Genomic DNA, 16,996 nt, shown 5'->3' on the forward strand with positions numbered 1-16,996 from the left:
TATTATAGTTTGATTACATTTTAGGGTATCTGAGGAGTAAATAGAAACTTATTTGGGGGTAGATTTTCAGATTTCTTTCTCTGCATGTGGAACGAGTGGATTACTCAAATCGATGGCGACAACTAAACTGACTTTTTGGGATGGAAAGAATAATTTTATCTAACAAAACGACACTACATATCTGGGACCCGTTGGATGACAAATCTGAGGAAGATTTTCAAAAAGTAAGTGAATATTTATTTGCTATTTGTGAATTTATGAAACCTGTGCCGGTGGAAAAATATTTTGATGTGAGGCGCCGTCCTCAAACAATCGCATGGCATGCTTTCGCTGTAATGGCTACTGTAAATCGGACAGTGCAGTTAGATTAACAAGAATTTAAGCTTTCAACCGATATACGACACTTGTATGTACCTAAATGTTTAATATCCATAATTTTTACGATTATTTATTTGAATTGCGTGCCCTCCAGTTTCACCAGAGGTTGTCTGGCTAGCGGGACACCTAGCCATAAGTTAATGTTCCATTACCCATATAGGAGTCTTTGTCCAATGTGGGGTCCTGAATTTCCCTTTCCTCTGATCTCTGACCCTCAGTCTCAAAGAGGGATCCACGCCAGTTGTTTGATCCCACTGAGCCCAAAACCAAGGTGTCCTGTAGAGGAAATAAAACAATGGGTTATATTTTCATTAATAAGCATTAGTTGCAATGGTGGTCAGTACATTTTTTTTTTTTAAAATAAGTTGATAAAACATACTGGACATACTATTGTGTATCTCACCTTATTAACGTAGACAGCACTGAACCCACTCTGAGACATCTCTTTCGTCAAGTTTCCAGCCAGAGCAGTCTTGGAACCTAGAATATAGGAACACTGATATTAAATGCGATACATTTATACTTCTACTGTGGAATGTTTTGAGTAAGGTGTATATTTCAGGAGGTGACCAGTATTTCCAAGTTTTTTTTAATGAATAACAACTTTCAGTTGACAGGGACTTTGCTGTAAAAATAAGTCAGTACTAATTTCAACTGAATCTGGAGTTGTACCTTCAATGTTGAAGATCTTTTTTTGTAAGTTGTCTAGGATTCCTTTTAGTCCGTTGTAGTCCTGGATGAGGAAAGTGTTGTTCTCTTTTGGCTCTGATGCTAGTGACTTTAGTTTCGTCAAATCGACATTCTTGACCTGCCAAGAAATATATCACTTGAGGACAGGAATTATAGTGAAGTCTAATTTCCTTTTCAATATGCATGATATTTAAACATTCACATCGTAACTGGGAAGTTGGACTGGACTCTTGAAACTACTAATAACAATAATAATAATAAACAGTATTTGTATAGCGCTTTTTAATACAAGTAACAAAGTGCTTCACATCATTAAAAAAGAACAGTAATAAACAGGAGGAAGGAGAATAAAATACAAATTCAACCTGGACCTTGGAATGGCCAACAGTGCCCTGTCAGAGGATCTCAAGCTGCATCCTGGCTCATAGGGAGGTAAAATATCTAATAAATGGAATGGGGCATAACCAAGCCTTAAAGATGGAATCCTTAGTTCTCCTTCCACCAAAGGCAAACGCAAAGCCTAGACTCAAGACTAGACAACTCTCTTGTGCCTGCACAAATGATGTCACGGAACACACCTGACTAACCAGAAACACCTGTCAATCCAATCCCAATATTTTTGTTACCCTGAAATATGGGAACTGCAGTATGTATAGAAAGTGTTGTCATTTCTAAATGACACAACCAATATTTACATAAAAACCCTCAAATTAAAGTTGATAATCTATACTTTAACCTCATAGTAACTGTTTCATTACAAATCCAAACTTTTGGAGTATAGAGCTAAAATTAAAAAATGCTTCACTATCCCAATAATTACGGAAGGGAATGTATTTCTTAGATGATATCGTAAAGGCGGGTCTGGACAACCTTCACATGCAGCTCGAGGTCAGGTGGGGGCCAAATAGGTGGGGGCCTAGAGTTGATCCCTGAGGAACACCATAGTGAATAGGTGTTGGGGATTATACAGAACCACCCATGTTCACTGAAAAACTCTACATAACTGTGAGTCACAGTAATCTCTTATGCACTTTGGACATGAGTTAGTAGTACCTAACTCGCTAATGAACACTTATCATCACAACAGTATGTTGTTTTAAAACTCACCTCATTTTGATTGATCAATTTGAAGAAAGAAGTTCAACAACAGGTTGAAAGTGAGTGGAAAACATAGTTGTTGTGGATGTTGTTTCCAAGTCCCCCCCCCAAAAAAAGAAATGTAATGAAAATAATGACTCTGCCTACTGCATATTACACAAGGCACATTAAAAAAATAAAATACTGATTTAAGATATCTTGGTACATAATTGGTCTATAATATAAATCTGAGTTAGCCTACAATTATAGTGAATTATTATTTGATTTTGAATAGCCTAGTAATAGGGAATTTTGTATATTTTCTAAATTAACAGGCAGACACATCACCTTTAGCTACAGAATAGCTCACATTGTGTGCAGAGAGGGGCATCAACAGTTTAATGAAATATGTTTCGTTGTGAAAACATACTATCGATGTCCCCGAACAGATTTCACTTGATTTCCCAAATTAAGTACTGGGTAGCTGCAGGAACAGGGTTAAAGAGCATACAGAGTTTGGGAGGAATATCACCTGTCGCTCAGTGAAATAGCCGAAGTAGCCTGACCAATGCCAGTGAAAAATGTACCAGCCGGAAAGTAGCCTCCATTTCTCTATTCGAGTGCATTGGGATGATTCGAGTGCATATTTTTTGTCTTGCCCTTGTTCCTGGGCCATTCTAAATCAAAACTAATTTGACATATTAGTAAATCAAATCTGTAATTGATGGAGCGAAAATATGATCATATGGTGAGAGAACAGTGTAGCCTGAGACAAGGAACAGAGCGAAAGTTTGACTTTCTCGAATCATCAAAAGCCTATAGTCACATCATGTAGCCCATATATCTTTTGATTTCTAAGGCATTCCAAGGTTTGTATCATTCACAACTAAAGTTACCAAATAACTATACATCTAGTTTATAGGACATGTTTCAGATGATCACTTTTAAGCTCGATATAGCCACTTCATATGTGCACTCTCACTCTGGAATGGGAAAAATATCCTTTCTAATTAATTTGCTAAATTGAATTATATTCTACTTTCCATAAAATCATATAAAATAATGGCAAGGGACATAAACATATCTTGTCTGCTAAATCAGGGTAAAGAAGTAGTTTGATCTTGCATCTTTAATCACAACATTGTAATTTCTCATCAGATCCTTCATTATCTCATAGAATACTTGACGTTAGCAGGCTTTCCTTTTACGTTCAGCATTTATTTTAAAAAAACTTTTAAAGGGTAACGAGTGGTCATCCAACCAAGGTGAGACTCTGGCAGACAGTTTATCCTTGGTTTTAACTGGTGTCGCTGAGCCTAACGTAGCCTGACATACCGTATGTAATTGAACCTGTTCAGCAAATCATCAGTGTGATGTCACACAACAGGATCATTAGCAGAGGATTAAAAATCATTGGTAAATTTACTAGCAGTTGTAGAGGGGAACAGACACATTTTTAGATGGGGGAGAAAGCATTTTAAAACCAATACTGAGATGGTCAGAGACACACATCAATAGTTTCCAAGTTATCAATATTCTTTGCTAATTTTGTCTGTCATAGTTGAAGTGTACCTATGATGAACATTACAGGCCTCTCTAATCTTTAAGTAGGAGAACTTGCACAATTGGTGGCTGACTAAATCCTTTTTTGCCCCACTGTATTTGCACCTCTGAACTTAAGTGAAATTATTCGAAAATGTACCTCAATCTAGGGATGGATGGTAAATTGAGAATTGACGGTAAATTGATCAGATAAAAACACTGCTGCTTTAGCATTAGCTAACTAGCATGAGGATGAACGAGGCAGTTTAATAAAAAACTTGCTGTATTTCAATCTTCTTCATTCACCGTAGATTGTTGTGGGATAAGTACTGTAGCACTACAGCGACATCTTCCATCCCTCGATTGAGGTACGTTTTCAAACCATTTCACTTGAAGTTCACAGAGATGCAAATATATTGGCCTTTGGTCGTTTCAACTAGGAGGAGAGCATGCCTCCTCGTCAAAATGTATTGGCTAGTGATCAACCAGCTGTAGTTATGGTAATAAAACCAGTTTCAAATGAATTTAGTCATACAATTGTGTGCTGTTGTGTTGGGAGGATACAGACTCTCCCCTTTTAAGGACTTACCCCAATAACGAAACGGATGATGTTTTTGTCATCACTTCTGTTGATAGAATTAAACCTTTTATCAGTATCACTGGGATCTCCATCTGTTATTATGACCAGTACTTTAGTTGCATCTGCGGTGGCGCCGGCGGCTTGGTTTTCAAAAATGTTTTTCCTGAATTAGATGTATACAAACAACAGATCAAGCTATCTTTCTTACACCACAATCACCTTTCATCAAGTAAAACTGATTAATAATGTTCAACTGTGACCTACAAAAGAAAGTCTATCGCCTGATGTGTGTTGGTTAGACTAGACATGTGCTTTTCTTTCCAAAGATTAGTCAAGGCTCTCCCCTCTTTGTAGTCATTGAAGTTGAAAACAGTCCTGGATCTTGATGAGAACTGAACTGCTGCAAACTGTGGTTTAAAAAAATAGGAAAAGATGACTAATATTGATTTCATTCCATACTTTCCATGCAGCGACATTCATGGGTATTGCACATACACTCTTAGAATTAGTGGTGACTCGAGGAACCCTGAAGATCCTCAAGGAACCCCTGAGGTTCTACAAGGAACCATTGCTAGTCAATGGTTCATATTTGCACCTTCAGTTAGTTGATTGGTTCTTGGAGGAACGGTTAATGGTTCAATGTAGCATTGGGCTCCTGGAGGAACCCTGGAGTGGAGGCGCGGCTTAGTAGTCTTGTGGCTTTAACATATATATTTTTTTGGTCACCCGTTAGAGTAAATGTCATTCTTATTCATCTGATCTGTTGTATTGTAATCCCATGTTAAGGTTTAGACCGACAGTTTTGTACCTTCATCAATAGGCATATGAGATCCTCAAGAGCCTATGCCACTCCCGAGGTTAGAATAGTTGCCACATTTCTATATGTTAACATAAATGTAAATATTCTTAATATTATATGTATAAATATTCAAGTTTATTTTTTTGCAGTGTACAAACATTTACACTAACGGGTGGCCAAAAATAAGCATCCGAAAGCGACACCTCCAATAAGCCACTCCTACAATCTGATAGGCTGCCACCTCTACAATATATTATTAGAAAGGTTCAAAATGTAACTCCTCCCATCACAAAAAGGTTCCAGTTTGAAACTTTACACAGGGGCTCCTCGAAGAACCTTTTCAGAGGCGTTCCTCAAGGAACCTGTTTGAACTGGAAAGGTTCTGCCGGTGTGGCAACCCAGAAGCTTCTTCTAAGAGTGTAGATAAACAGATGTATGTTCAGCAACCTCACAAGCATGATTCAAGTTATTACATTTAAAGGGAAGTTTACCTTGATTGAGGAGTTTTTTAGGGTTGTCATGATATTGTCTATGAAACCTTTGCTCTTATCAAATTCCTCCGTTGTCATGCTTCCTGATCCGTCAAAGAGGAAAACGAGGTCCACTATTTTCTTAGTACATTCTGTAAGAGAAAGTGAATTACATAAATGTATATGATGGATAACACTCACAACATTCTTTACATATTCAGTAATCCAAATCTTATTATTCACAATGAATATTTTGTGACCTAATCCTAATGTAATTTAACATGACATGAATAAACAGTCAATGTATACCTAAAACCCTTGGGTTATGTTATTATTATCAACAATTGTCTTCAAGTTTCGTCGTTATACCTTGGAAGGCAGGTGTGAAGTTCGAGGTGATCTGGAGCTGGCTGTTGAACTGATAACAGATACTGTTCAGATAGGAGTTCCCATCACACTCGTGTGCCAGACCAGGGCTGCAGGCCTGAATGAGGAGAATAAATCATTGTAAATGTGATAAAATAATGGGTTGTCTGATGGACCTCAGATGTCTCCAAAGACAGTTAAAGGAATTTGCCATGATCATTTTTAGATAGCTGAGGTATTGTTTTATGACGTAAGTTAAACAAGTCATTTGGATTCTGATATTTTTCACACTAATTGGTATTCTGTCCAATCACATCAGATATTTTTCAGAGCTGATCTGATTGTTCAAAATAACAATTAGTGAAATCAAGATCATAATTGGGCTGCCAATGTCAACACAGCCAAACACATATATTACACATACTCACATTGAGTATTTGAAAACAAGAACATGGTGGTTATCTTACAGTGAATGTTGGAGGAGAAGTAGATTGTCCAGCCATAGACAGTCCAATGTACTTGATTGTGTCAGTTTCTGTTGGAAGGCAAAAGCCAGACTTGCAGAATCAACTAGTGTTTCTCATTTTCAAGACCTTGTTGACATTTCAGCAATATTTTAATACTCTGACAAATATCGATTAGCCATGGTTACCGTGGTAGGTGTTACATGTTCTAATAATTTGTGTAATTATTCATTTTGTTAAGGTAACCACCTTTCTAAATTGCAGTCCAGTAAGTACAGTATAGTGTATCATCAACTTCCATCTCTACCTTGAGGAGTGTAACAGTCTGTACAGTCTGTTCTGTCTAGAGCACATCTACAGATTCCACCAGATCCGTTCTTCTGATATGGAGCACTGACCATTACCCTGTGGGTGAGAAATAACAGTATAGATTGGTTGATTTAGATGAGCCTGTGTCACTACTTATATATACATTCAGTTTATTATGTACACCCTTTACCTCTAGAACAGCCTGAATTCTTCGAGTCATGGATTCTACAAGGTGTCGGAAACATTTGTTACTCAATTGGTACCATGGGACCTGACGTGTGCTAGGAAACCATTCCCCACACCAGTACACCACCTCCACCAGCCTGTACCGTTGATACCAGACAGGATGGATCCATGGACTTATGCTGCTTACGCCAAATCCTGATTCTACCATCAGGATGAAGCAACAGGAACCGTGATTCATCAGACCAGGCAATGTTTTTCCACTCCTCAATTGTCCAGTGTTGGTGACCATGTGCCGACTGGAGCCGCTTCTTCTTGTTTTTAGCTGATAGGACTGGAACCTGGTGTGGTCGTCTGCTGCAATAGCCCTTTGTCTTAATGACAGCTTTGAACACTCTTGGTATTCTCTCAACAAGAATGTTGAAAGTTTCTTCAAGTGCAGTCGCAAAACCCATCACGCGCTATGATGAAACTGGCTCTCATGAGAACCGCCACAGGAAAGGAGAGGATAAGTTCATTAGAGGATAAGCCGCAGAGGATACGTTCATTAGAGTTAACTGCACCTCAGATTGCAGACCAAATAAATGTTTCACTGAGTTCAAGGTGGAAATCTGTCCTTTGGTCTGATTAGTCCAAATTTGAGATGTTTAGTTCCAACCACCGTGTCTTTGTGAAGGGATGAGTAGGTGAAGGGATGATCTCTGCATGTGTGGATCCCACTGGAAGCATGGAGGAGGAGGTGTGATGGTGTGGGGGTGCTTTGCTGGTGACACCGTTTGTGATGTATTTAGAATTCAAGGCACACTTAACCAGCATGGCTACCACAGCATTCTGCAGTGATACGCCATTCCATCTGATTTGGGCTTAGTGGGACTATCATTTGTTTTCCAACAGGATAATGACCCAAAACACACCTCCAGGCTGTGTAAGGGCTATTTGACCAAGAAGGAGAGTGATGGAGTGCTGTATCAGATGACCTGGCCTCCACAATCATCCTTATGTAATACATGTATCACTAGCCACTTTAACTATGCCACTTTGTTTACTTTTTCTACATACTCACCTCATATGTATATACTGTACTCGATACCATCTACTGTATGCTGCCCTGTACCATCACTCATTCATATATCCTTATATACATATTCTTTATCCCCTTACACTGTGTATAAGACAGTAGTTTTGGAATTGTTAGTTAGATTACTTGTTGGTTATCACTGCATTTTTGGAACTAGAAGCACAAGCATTTCGCTACATTAACATCTGCTAATGTGACAAATACAATTAGATTTGATTTGATTTGAATCTCAACCCAATTGAGAAGGCCTGGGATGAGTTGGACCGCAGAGTGAAGGAAAAGCAGCCAACAAGTGCTCAGCATGTGTGGGAACTCCTTTAAGACTGATGGAAAAGCATTCCCCTTGAAGCTGGTTGAGAATGCCAAGAGTGTGCAGAGCTGTCATCAAGGCAAAGGGTGGCTACTTTGAATAATCTAAAATCTTTGATTTGTTTAATACTTTTTTGGTTACTACATGATTTATGTGTTATTTCATAGTTTTAATGTCATCACTATTATTCTACAATGTAGAAAATAGTTGAACAAATAAAGAAGACCCCTTGAATGAGTAGATGTGTCCAAATGTGTGATTGGTACTGTATATAGTGCATGTTTGCAGACATAGGTGCATTTTTCTGGTTATTTTTGTTTCCTCAGGTGTGTAATACTGTTTTGCAGATTAAGTTTGTAACATAATGCATTGCATTTCTCACTACTATGATAACAGTAACACTTGCCCTTTCTCCTTGCCAGATATGAATTGCAGGACTTTGTATCCAAAGAAATCCTTTTCCTCCCCCTTGATGATTTTTGGGTTTGCTTCATCAATGTTGAAAGCCATTGAAGAGACAGCTGGCGAAGAAGGGTAGAGAAGCACAATCAGATGATTAGCTAGGTGTCCATCCAATTGGTGATAGATTTTCATGCGAATACTCTAAAACCTCCATAAAAACAATATGCACACCAATATGCACACCAGAGATCAAATTGACTTGTTGAGGATAAAAAAGTATATGCGCAATTTTTTACATTTTTTATGAGCATGTCACCAGAATAAAACCCTCGATATTTATTGGAAATGATCACCAAGCTCATCATCTTGCACTTTCACCACCCTGTGAAGTTCATCGTAATTTATTTATTCAGTAGACTAATAAAATGCATGCTTTCCCGGTCCTAGTGGGAGGACAACACAGCATGTTATTGCATGACTCGATATGATTATTATGTCAATATTTCTCTCATGATTAATTTTACTGAGTCGAAGATCCCACCTTTAGCGAGTTTAACAAATAAAAGGCCAGATAAAATGACAAACAACAATATATACATTCATTTATAAGAACATCCTAAAAACTGTCACTATTCACGGCAGTTTTCCTTAGCCTTAAGAATCATACCATATTCATTTCTACATTGCATTGCCCATCATAACTATCATTCAAATAAATACACCTGACCAGCAGTAGGGGGCACAAGGGGCAGTGGAGGGGTTTCTCTTACTGAGACAACCGCATCCAAATGAAAACCTTTTCCTGCTTTTTAAAGCTATTTCTACTTTTTTTTGCTTGATCTCCAAGGGGAGGCTATTCCATAGACAAATGCCTGTATAAAAAATGTGTTCTTCGCAGTACTGTTTACTCTTGGGATTTTACAAGACATAACACTAGCTCTGTTATTGTAACTGTGCTGTTAAAGACCACATCAATGTGTTTTTGTTCATATAACCTGGTGCAATAATTTAAGATGTCAAACATATGATTAAGTTTAAATTGGTCCACTCTGGACTCCAAAGGCAACAAGCCCACCTCCCGGAACTCCTGTACCCCTATGTGGGTCCTAGGGTGGACATTCAGCATATACCTGATCACATTATTTTGCATGACCTGCATTCTCTTTTTTGTTTTTATTGATAGCCAACTATACCAAGCAGAGCAGGCAAAATTAAAATGACACTGAATCAAGGTTGGGACAAGCAGCTTCTTAACTTTGATCCTAAAATATCTGGTGTTACGATATAAACATTTCAATTTGTTCACCATTTTAGAAATATTTTTGCAGAAATCAGATTTCCGGAAAGGGATTGATCTCGCTTTAGATTCAATCTTCTTGACCTTTATCTCGTCAGCCCTAAGCTGTCTACGTTTTGTTCCAAACAGAATCGATAAAATTTTTCCCAAATGTAGCGACAATTTGTTGTCAGTCAACCAATCTCTAATGAAATGCAATTCCTTACTCAGGGTCTCCTCTATGTAAACTGTATCCTTCCCTGATACAACTATTGCTGTCATCAATCAGCGTAAAAGCATGAGTTTCCACTTTACAGTATCTGGCATATCATTAACGTATGTAAGAAATAAGAGAGGCCCTAAAATTGATCTCTGCGGTACAGGATATTTCTTTGGCCTCTGACAGAACATCACCAACATTACATACTTGTGTTCTGTTGGTCAGATAAGACCTAAATGAATTCACTGCTACATCATTTAGACCCATTTCAGTTTCATCAGAATATCATGGTCCACAGTGTCACCTTAATGTCTAAGGGGAGAATTGATGGGCGAGGGAGCGGCCGACCTGTGATCCCCTGGCTCTTCGCCCAGTGCCTCAGGCCCCATGTGACTTGCTGGGGTTCTGTCTTTTGTCATGCGACCCCTTTGGCCATCAGGGTTCTGAGTAGGTGCTGGCTCAGCAATCCGAAGGTCAACCCTGTTACGACGGTACAGTGATCCATTCACTTCGACCAAGTGGAGCGTGGTGCCACTTTCTGTACACAGGATCCGAGTCTCGAGGCCTGTCCGGTCCCCTGTTAGTGGCTTCATTCGCACCATTTCACCCACCCTGAGCTCAGGTAAGTCTTTTGCTGATTTCTCGTAGATGAACTTGGAGACCTGTCTTCTGTGACGTAGCTTCACCAGCACGTCTGTCACCACACATGGCTACAGGAGAGTGCTGGCTACTGGCAGAGCTTCTTTTAAGCGCCGTGCCATGATGCGCTTTGCCGGACTGCTATCCATGCCTTCTGTCGGGGTATTGCGCCACTGCAGGATTGCTTTCCAGGCATCTTTGCCCTCTCGCAGAGCCTTTTTGCAGAGGTTCTTTGCGATCTTTACTGCAGACTCCGCCTTCCCATTAGCTTTTGGGTATCGTGGTGATGAAGTGACGTGCTCGAATTCCCATCCTGCAGCAAATTTTCGGAACTCAACTCCAGAGAATTGGGGTCCATTGTCTGAAATGACCCTATCTGGCTGGCCATAGCGGGCAAACTGAGCCTTGCAGCGTTTGATCGTTGTCTCTGCTGAGAGGTCGGGGAGGAGGTCAATCTCCCAAAAGTCTGAGTAATGATCGACTACCAGCAGAAAGTCTTTGCCACTGTGCTGGAATAGATCTAGACTTACTATCTGCCAGGGGCACATTGGTAGCTCGTGGGACATCATCGTCTCTCTCTGTTGCTCAATGGCATATTCATTGCAGATTGTGCATTTACTGACATAGTCTTTGATTTCACTCTGCATTCCTGGCCAATACAGTGTGTCACGTGCTTGTCTGTAACAGGCCTCACCTCCTATGTGACTTGAGTGCACACATGCCAACATCTCAGGGCGCAGAGACCGGGGAATAACGACTCTCTGAATCTTGAATATTACTCCGTTTTGAACACTGAGCTCCTCTTTGACTGGCCAATATTCTCTGACTGCTAAAGCAGTTTCCTCCCTGCAGTCGGGCCAGCCCATCAGAATCACAGACCTCAATGCCTGGAGTTGCCCTTCCCCGTCTGTGTGCTGTCTGATTTGTATAAGGCGCTGGTCCGTAACATTGAGGTAGTCAGCCTGGTTGATGTGTTCAACATCCACTTGCTCTGTTTGTAAGCTGCACACTGCGTGTTGTTCATGCATGGAGCGTGTGTGAGTGCCTGATGCAGTAGCCCTGCTGAGCATGTCACTCACATACATCTCTGGCCCTGGCTTATACACCACCTTGAGGTTGCAGTTTTGTAGGGCCAGTAGCATGCTCTGCAGTCGTTTTGGGGCATTCAGGAGAGGCTTGCTGAATATAGCAATAAGGGGCTTGTGATCTGTCTCTGCGGTAATATTGTCGCGCCCGTACAGGTAGTGGTGAAAGCGTTGGCATGCAAACACAATGCTGACGCACTCCTTCTCTATCTGGGCATAGTTCTGCTCTGTTGGGGTGAGTGCCCTAGAGGTGAATGCCACAGGCTGGCCCTCCTGCATGAGGCAACAGCCAAGTCCATACTGGCTTGAGTCACTCTGAAACGTGACAGGTTTTGACACATTGTAGTATCGCAGTACAGGTGTCTGGGTGACCAGTTGTTTTATTTTCCTCACCAGCGCTGCACTCCCTTCACGTCAGATGGGTGGGGCATTTCCAAGACAGCCTTCACTTTTTCAGGATCTGCCTTCAATCCGGTGGAGGACAAGATGTGCCCATGAAAGTGGATCTCTGGCGCTTTAAACTGAAGCTTTTTTATGCTAAGCCTTAGCTTGACCTGTCTGCATCTGACCATCAGGGCCAGCAGCTTGGCGTCATGGTCACATTCTGCCTCCTCATCACTGTCCCCACAGCACCACTACGAGGATGTCATCTGCTATGGGTTCCACGCCACTGAGTCCCATCAACAGCTCATGCTGTTTCCGCTGATACACCTCTGGAGCCACGGAGACACCAAACGGAAGCTTCAACCACCTCTTCCTGCCCCAGGATGTCCAAAAGGTGGTCATGTAGCTGCTGGGCTCGTCGAGTTTGCACTGCAGAAAGGCATCTCTGGCATCCACAAGCGTGAAGACTCTGGCCTTTGGGAGCTTGTAAAGAACATCCTCCAACGTGGGCATAATGTAATGTGAACGTCGCAGAGCCCGGTTGAGGTATTTAGGATCAATGCATATCCGTAGCTTGTCTGGTTTCTTGACGATAACCATATCCAGTCTGTAGGCACGGTGACGGATATGATGTGGCCATCTGCTTCATATTTGTCAAGCTGAGCCTTCGTAGCTGCTTTCATGGCCACTGGTACATTGCGAGGTGCACACTGGACAGGCTGGATTGCTGCGTCCAACTCAAAGTGGACTTCCCCGGGAACTGACTCAACCGGTGCATTGAAGACATCATGTTACTTGCTTAGGAGTGTCTCCTTGCTCAGGGGCCCAGCCTGGACTTAGTCTATAATGTTAAGATCAGCTGGGATGGTGAAGTTAATAAGTCCAAGTTGCTCGCATGTAGAACCTGACAGTAATGGCTGTTGACTAGCCTCAACTATTTCAAACTCAAGGGTGTATTTCTGGCCACGTAAAACACACTCTGTCACAAACAGGCCTAAAGAGGTCATGAACTGGCCTGAATACAGTTTCAGCTTGGTGCTACTCTGTGTTTGTCTCTGGGCGCGAGCCTCCTTTTGTCTTTAAGGCTCATAACGTTGCATGTGGCCCCTGAATCTAGCTGGCATTGCTGTGGTTTATTATTATGTAGCAGAGTGACAAACCACTTTTGTCCTTTTGCCCTCACTGCCCCTATGCACTCGCTAGCATATACATCCTGTGCTGTCGTTCCCTCCATCTGTGTTTGTTTCCATGGAGTGCACTTTACCCTCCTTTCTCTTGCTTTTCATGCAGACCCTTGCGAAGTGATTAGCTGTACCACAGGAGTTGCATATTTTTCCATAGGCTGGGCAGTGTTCTTTTCCTAGTCCATGAGAAATGCCACAATATCGGCATGTATTGGGGTTGTCTACTGCAGAGTTGGCTGTAGTATTAGCATTAGCTGTGGCAAAGGGGAATTTCTTTACTGGCTGCCTGAATGTAGCATTGACATTGTCCATATGTTGCCTTTCTAGCTCCATGGACCTTGTCGTATATCAGTAAGCTCTGCTGCACGGCATGTCTCCACTGCCAAGGCCAGTGTCAGGTCACGTTCTCTCAGCAACGTCTGCTGGTGCCCTCATCAGTTATGCCAAGCACAATCGTATCTCTGATCAGTTCATCTCTTAAAGCACCATAGTCACATGTAGCTGCCTTTTCCCTTAACCTAGTGACAAAGCTGTCAATGGACTCCCCGTCCTCCTGTTTGCAACGACCGAAAACATAACGCTCGTAGATGACGTTCTTTGCTGGCGTAAAGTAATGTTCAAGAGCATCAAGAATAGCTATAGCGTTACCTTGCAGAGCTGCTGTTAGGTTCAGGTTGTGTTTGTATACATGTCGGCATTCAGTTCCCATTATAGTCCTCAAAGTGGCAGCCACTACATCATCTTCCTTTTCCAGAAGTCCCGTTGCTAGCGCATAGTCCTCCCATTCACCTCTAAACGTATCCCAGTTCGTGCTCCAATCCCCGCTGAGCTTCATAATGGCGGGAGGGGGAATGTTCGCTGCCATGTCTAACCGGTGCTAACAACACTGAAGCTAACTACCAAACTCACTCTAGCGAAGGCCAATTCCGGGCGAAATTTTACACAAATAAGCATTTGTTTGTAAACCAGAGTAGGTGACTCTAATTTGCGGAAAGCATGGTTAGTTATCCCACTTCTGACACCATGTTTGAATGTTAAATGACGAGACAGAGGCATTGATGCGAGTAACCAGTCTTGTTCAGTACATCACAACACATCCGGGTATCTCAAGCACCCCGGTAAAACACACGAGTTGCAGTAATGAACATTTACCAACAGATGGCATCACTGTGCCATCTTACACCCATAACAGTATTCCTAAAGTTGATTAAAAACGAATCTCTCAACAACTTTGGATAACGTGCTGAGAATCGACACAGGCCTGTATTTTCCTGCATTTGTTTTACTGCTCTTCTTGTGGCGCGGAACCACCCGGGCTGTTTCGAGATCATTGGAAAATGTACCACTACTAATAGAAAGGTTTACAATATGCGTTATCATTTTAGCAGTGACACAAGCACTATGCTTTATGAATCTTGCAGGAAGGTTGTCCAGCTCCGTTGCTTTGTCTATGCTCATTAAGCATACTAGATTGGAAACAAGCTAAGTGTTACTTTGAGAGTTTACAGCTTAATCATGTGACAAGGGTTGGATATCTCCACACTTTATGTGAACAAAGCAAATCACAAATGTCGCAAGCCACCGCTTTTGAATTCTTCCTTACTTCAGTTTGGCCATAGTTTTGTTTAGCTTGGTTTGTGGTGTTTAGGCCACGCGATGTGTGTACTTCGCCACAGAGTAACAGACTGAAAGTAAAAAGTAGCTTGTTGGTGTTGACAGCGGTTATGGTTTTCAACAATGCCTAGGTTTTTATTAGCCAACATGTTTAGGAAAGGAGAAGTGTGATTTGCTGGAGTGTTTTAAATGCACTGGTGGCATTAAATGCTGGGTCCTTTTGACGGGTATGTTTGTGAGTTTGCTTATTCTCTCTATGTTCATTCAGAACGTTTCCTAAAGTAAATTCATGCATTTCTGTTGTTGTGCATTGTGATAAGACTGTCGTGTTATCAACTTGGCTGAGCGCTTGGCCTCTGGCCATGGGACTGATATTGTCACTCCCACCGCGGAGACGCACAAAACAGCTAATCGCTGGGCTGGCACATCATCTGGATGACACAGGTGAGCATTAACGTGTCTCCATTTTACCCGGGCTTCTCCCAAATCGTTACAATATACAACATCGGTGGCGCCGATGTGTTCTGAATTACATGTAGGCTAACAGTTGGTTAAAGACGTTCTTGCCCTGGGCCCCATCATTATTTAATCTAGCCCAAATAAATGGCGCTGGTCCAGTGTGTGTTGGAACCTTCATTGTTAATGCTTTGCTTATTGGTTATGTGGTACATTGCCACAGAACCATGTTGGTGGATGATTAGTTGCATATATTATATATATCCTAACTAGAATTATAGCATCGAAGAGTGCCCTCCTTTGAAGAAAAAAATGACCCGCAGATGATCATAGTCTGGTGCAGGCGTTGGTGTAAACAAGGTTCAGTCTGTAATATGTGCACATGGCTGAGAAGGTGCACAAACATATTTTGAGGAATCCTAATTTCAACATTCTTGACTGAACATAGGTTATAGGCTACTGTTGTTCAGCCAGAACTGCCATCAAAAGTGAATGTAGCTGTAACATTGTAAGTAACTTCTTTATGACTTTTTCACCATGAAAAATGTGTGATAAATGGCCAATAGTAAATGCTTATCATTGACGGTCTCAAAAACATGAATGCATTATAAAGTGTTATCTCGGTTTAAAAAATGAAGTGGTTCCAACCAACTATTGTTCCAACCAACTATTGTTCCAACCAACTATTGTTCCAACCAACTATTGTTCCAACCAACTATTGCCACCAAACCAAAAAAAGCTTTTAGGTGGAAGTGGGTTACCGTTATTGACGTAAAAGCACAAATAAAGATATGACAAGTTCTGTGAATTAAATTTAGAGCGTTATATTTTATTGGGAGCCCCATTAGCCCATGCAAATGACTACATTATAGGCACCTTTCTCTCTCATAAATGATCCCTGTGCAAGTTAAGTATCCATCTTTAAAACATATCCTCCACTACTTCAACTATACTTATTGATTACAATGTTGTGAAAGATTCAACATATGTCACACTGAGGAAAAGCTGACTTTTTTTACTGTAATATAAAATATATAGTAATGAAAGTAATTGACTTGTTTTTACTAGTTGAGCTGATGATAATATTAAGCTGAGTGAAATCCTGTTAGTCAGTGCTTACCCATGGCTCCCATCCAGGTGAGCAGGGAGACGGGTCCCTGCCTGGACATCTTCTCCTTCACTTTGTTCACTAGCATGCAGTGAGGAAAATATTGCAACACTCAACCATTGCAAATGAAACTGACTTGTCTTCCTGTACTTTATTTCCTGTGTGCCTCTTCTTATAAGAGGTGTCTCCACCCCCGAAAGTATCTGCAGTAGTTCATTATCATTTGGGTGAGAATGGGGATTTTTTTTCTCACCTTTATTTAACCAGGTAGACTAGTTGAGAACAAGTTCTCATGTGCAACTGCGACCTGGCCAAGATAAAGAAAAGCAGTGTGGCACAGACAACAACACAGAGCTACACATGGAGTAAACAATAAACAAGC

The 16,996-nt window shown here is 41.2% G+C and overlaps 1 protein-coding gene across 3 annotated transcripts in view; it reads right to left on the reverse strand.

The window, feature by feature from the left end:
• Positions 1 to 16,753, reverse strand: part of LOC124003357 (integrin alpha-X-like) — a 32,395-nt gene extending 15,642 nt beyond the window's left edge. Inside the window, exons 1-11 of one of the 3 annotated variants that reach the window (XM_046311534.1) lie at positions 16,627 to 16,753; positions 8,653 to 8,767; positions 6,674 to 6,771; positions 6,370 to 6,437; positions 5,906 to 6,020; positions 5,558 to 5,688; positions 4,532 to 4,674; positions 4,277 to 4,430; positions 1,051 to 1,186; positions 782 to 858; positions 531 to 654 (exon numbers count right to left, since the gene is read on the reverse strand). In XM_046311534.1, coding sequence (XP_046167490.1) covers positions 531 to 654; positions 782 to 858; positions 1,051 to 1,186; positions 4,277 to 4,430; positions 4,532 to 4,674; positions 5,558 to 5,688; positions 5,906 to 6,020; positions 6,370 to 6,437; positions 6,674 to 6,771; positions 8,653 to 8,767; positions 16,627 to 16,702 — 1,237 coding nt within the window. In that variant the 5' untranslated portion in view covers positions 16,703 to 16,753. Of the gene's footprint in view, positions 1 to 530; positions 655 to 781; positions 859 to 1,050; positions 1,187 to 4,276; positions 4,431 to 4,531; positions 4,675 to 5,557; positions 5,689 to 5,905; positions 6,021 to 6,369; positions 6,438 to 6,673; positions 6,772 to 8,652; positions 8,768 to 10,448; positions 10,583 to 16,626 lie in introns of those variants that run through there. The other 2 variants (XM_046311535.1, XM_046311536.1) reach the window with 2 other exon arrangements.
• Between the last annotated feature and the right edge of the window lie 243 nt (positions 16,754 to 16,996).

This window comes from Oncorhynchus gorbuscha, linkage group LG18, assembly GCF_021184085.1.
Source record: "Oncorhynchus gorbuscha isolate QuinsamMale2020 ecotype Even-year linkage group LG18, OgorEven_v1.0, whole genome shotgun sequence".
Lineage (NCBI taxonomy): Eukaryota > Metazoa > Chordata > Actinopteri > Salmoniformes > Salmonidae > Oncorhynchus > Oncorhynchus gorbuscha.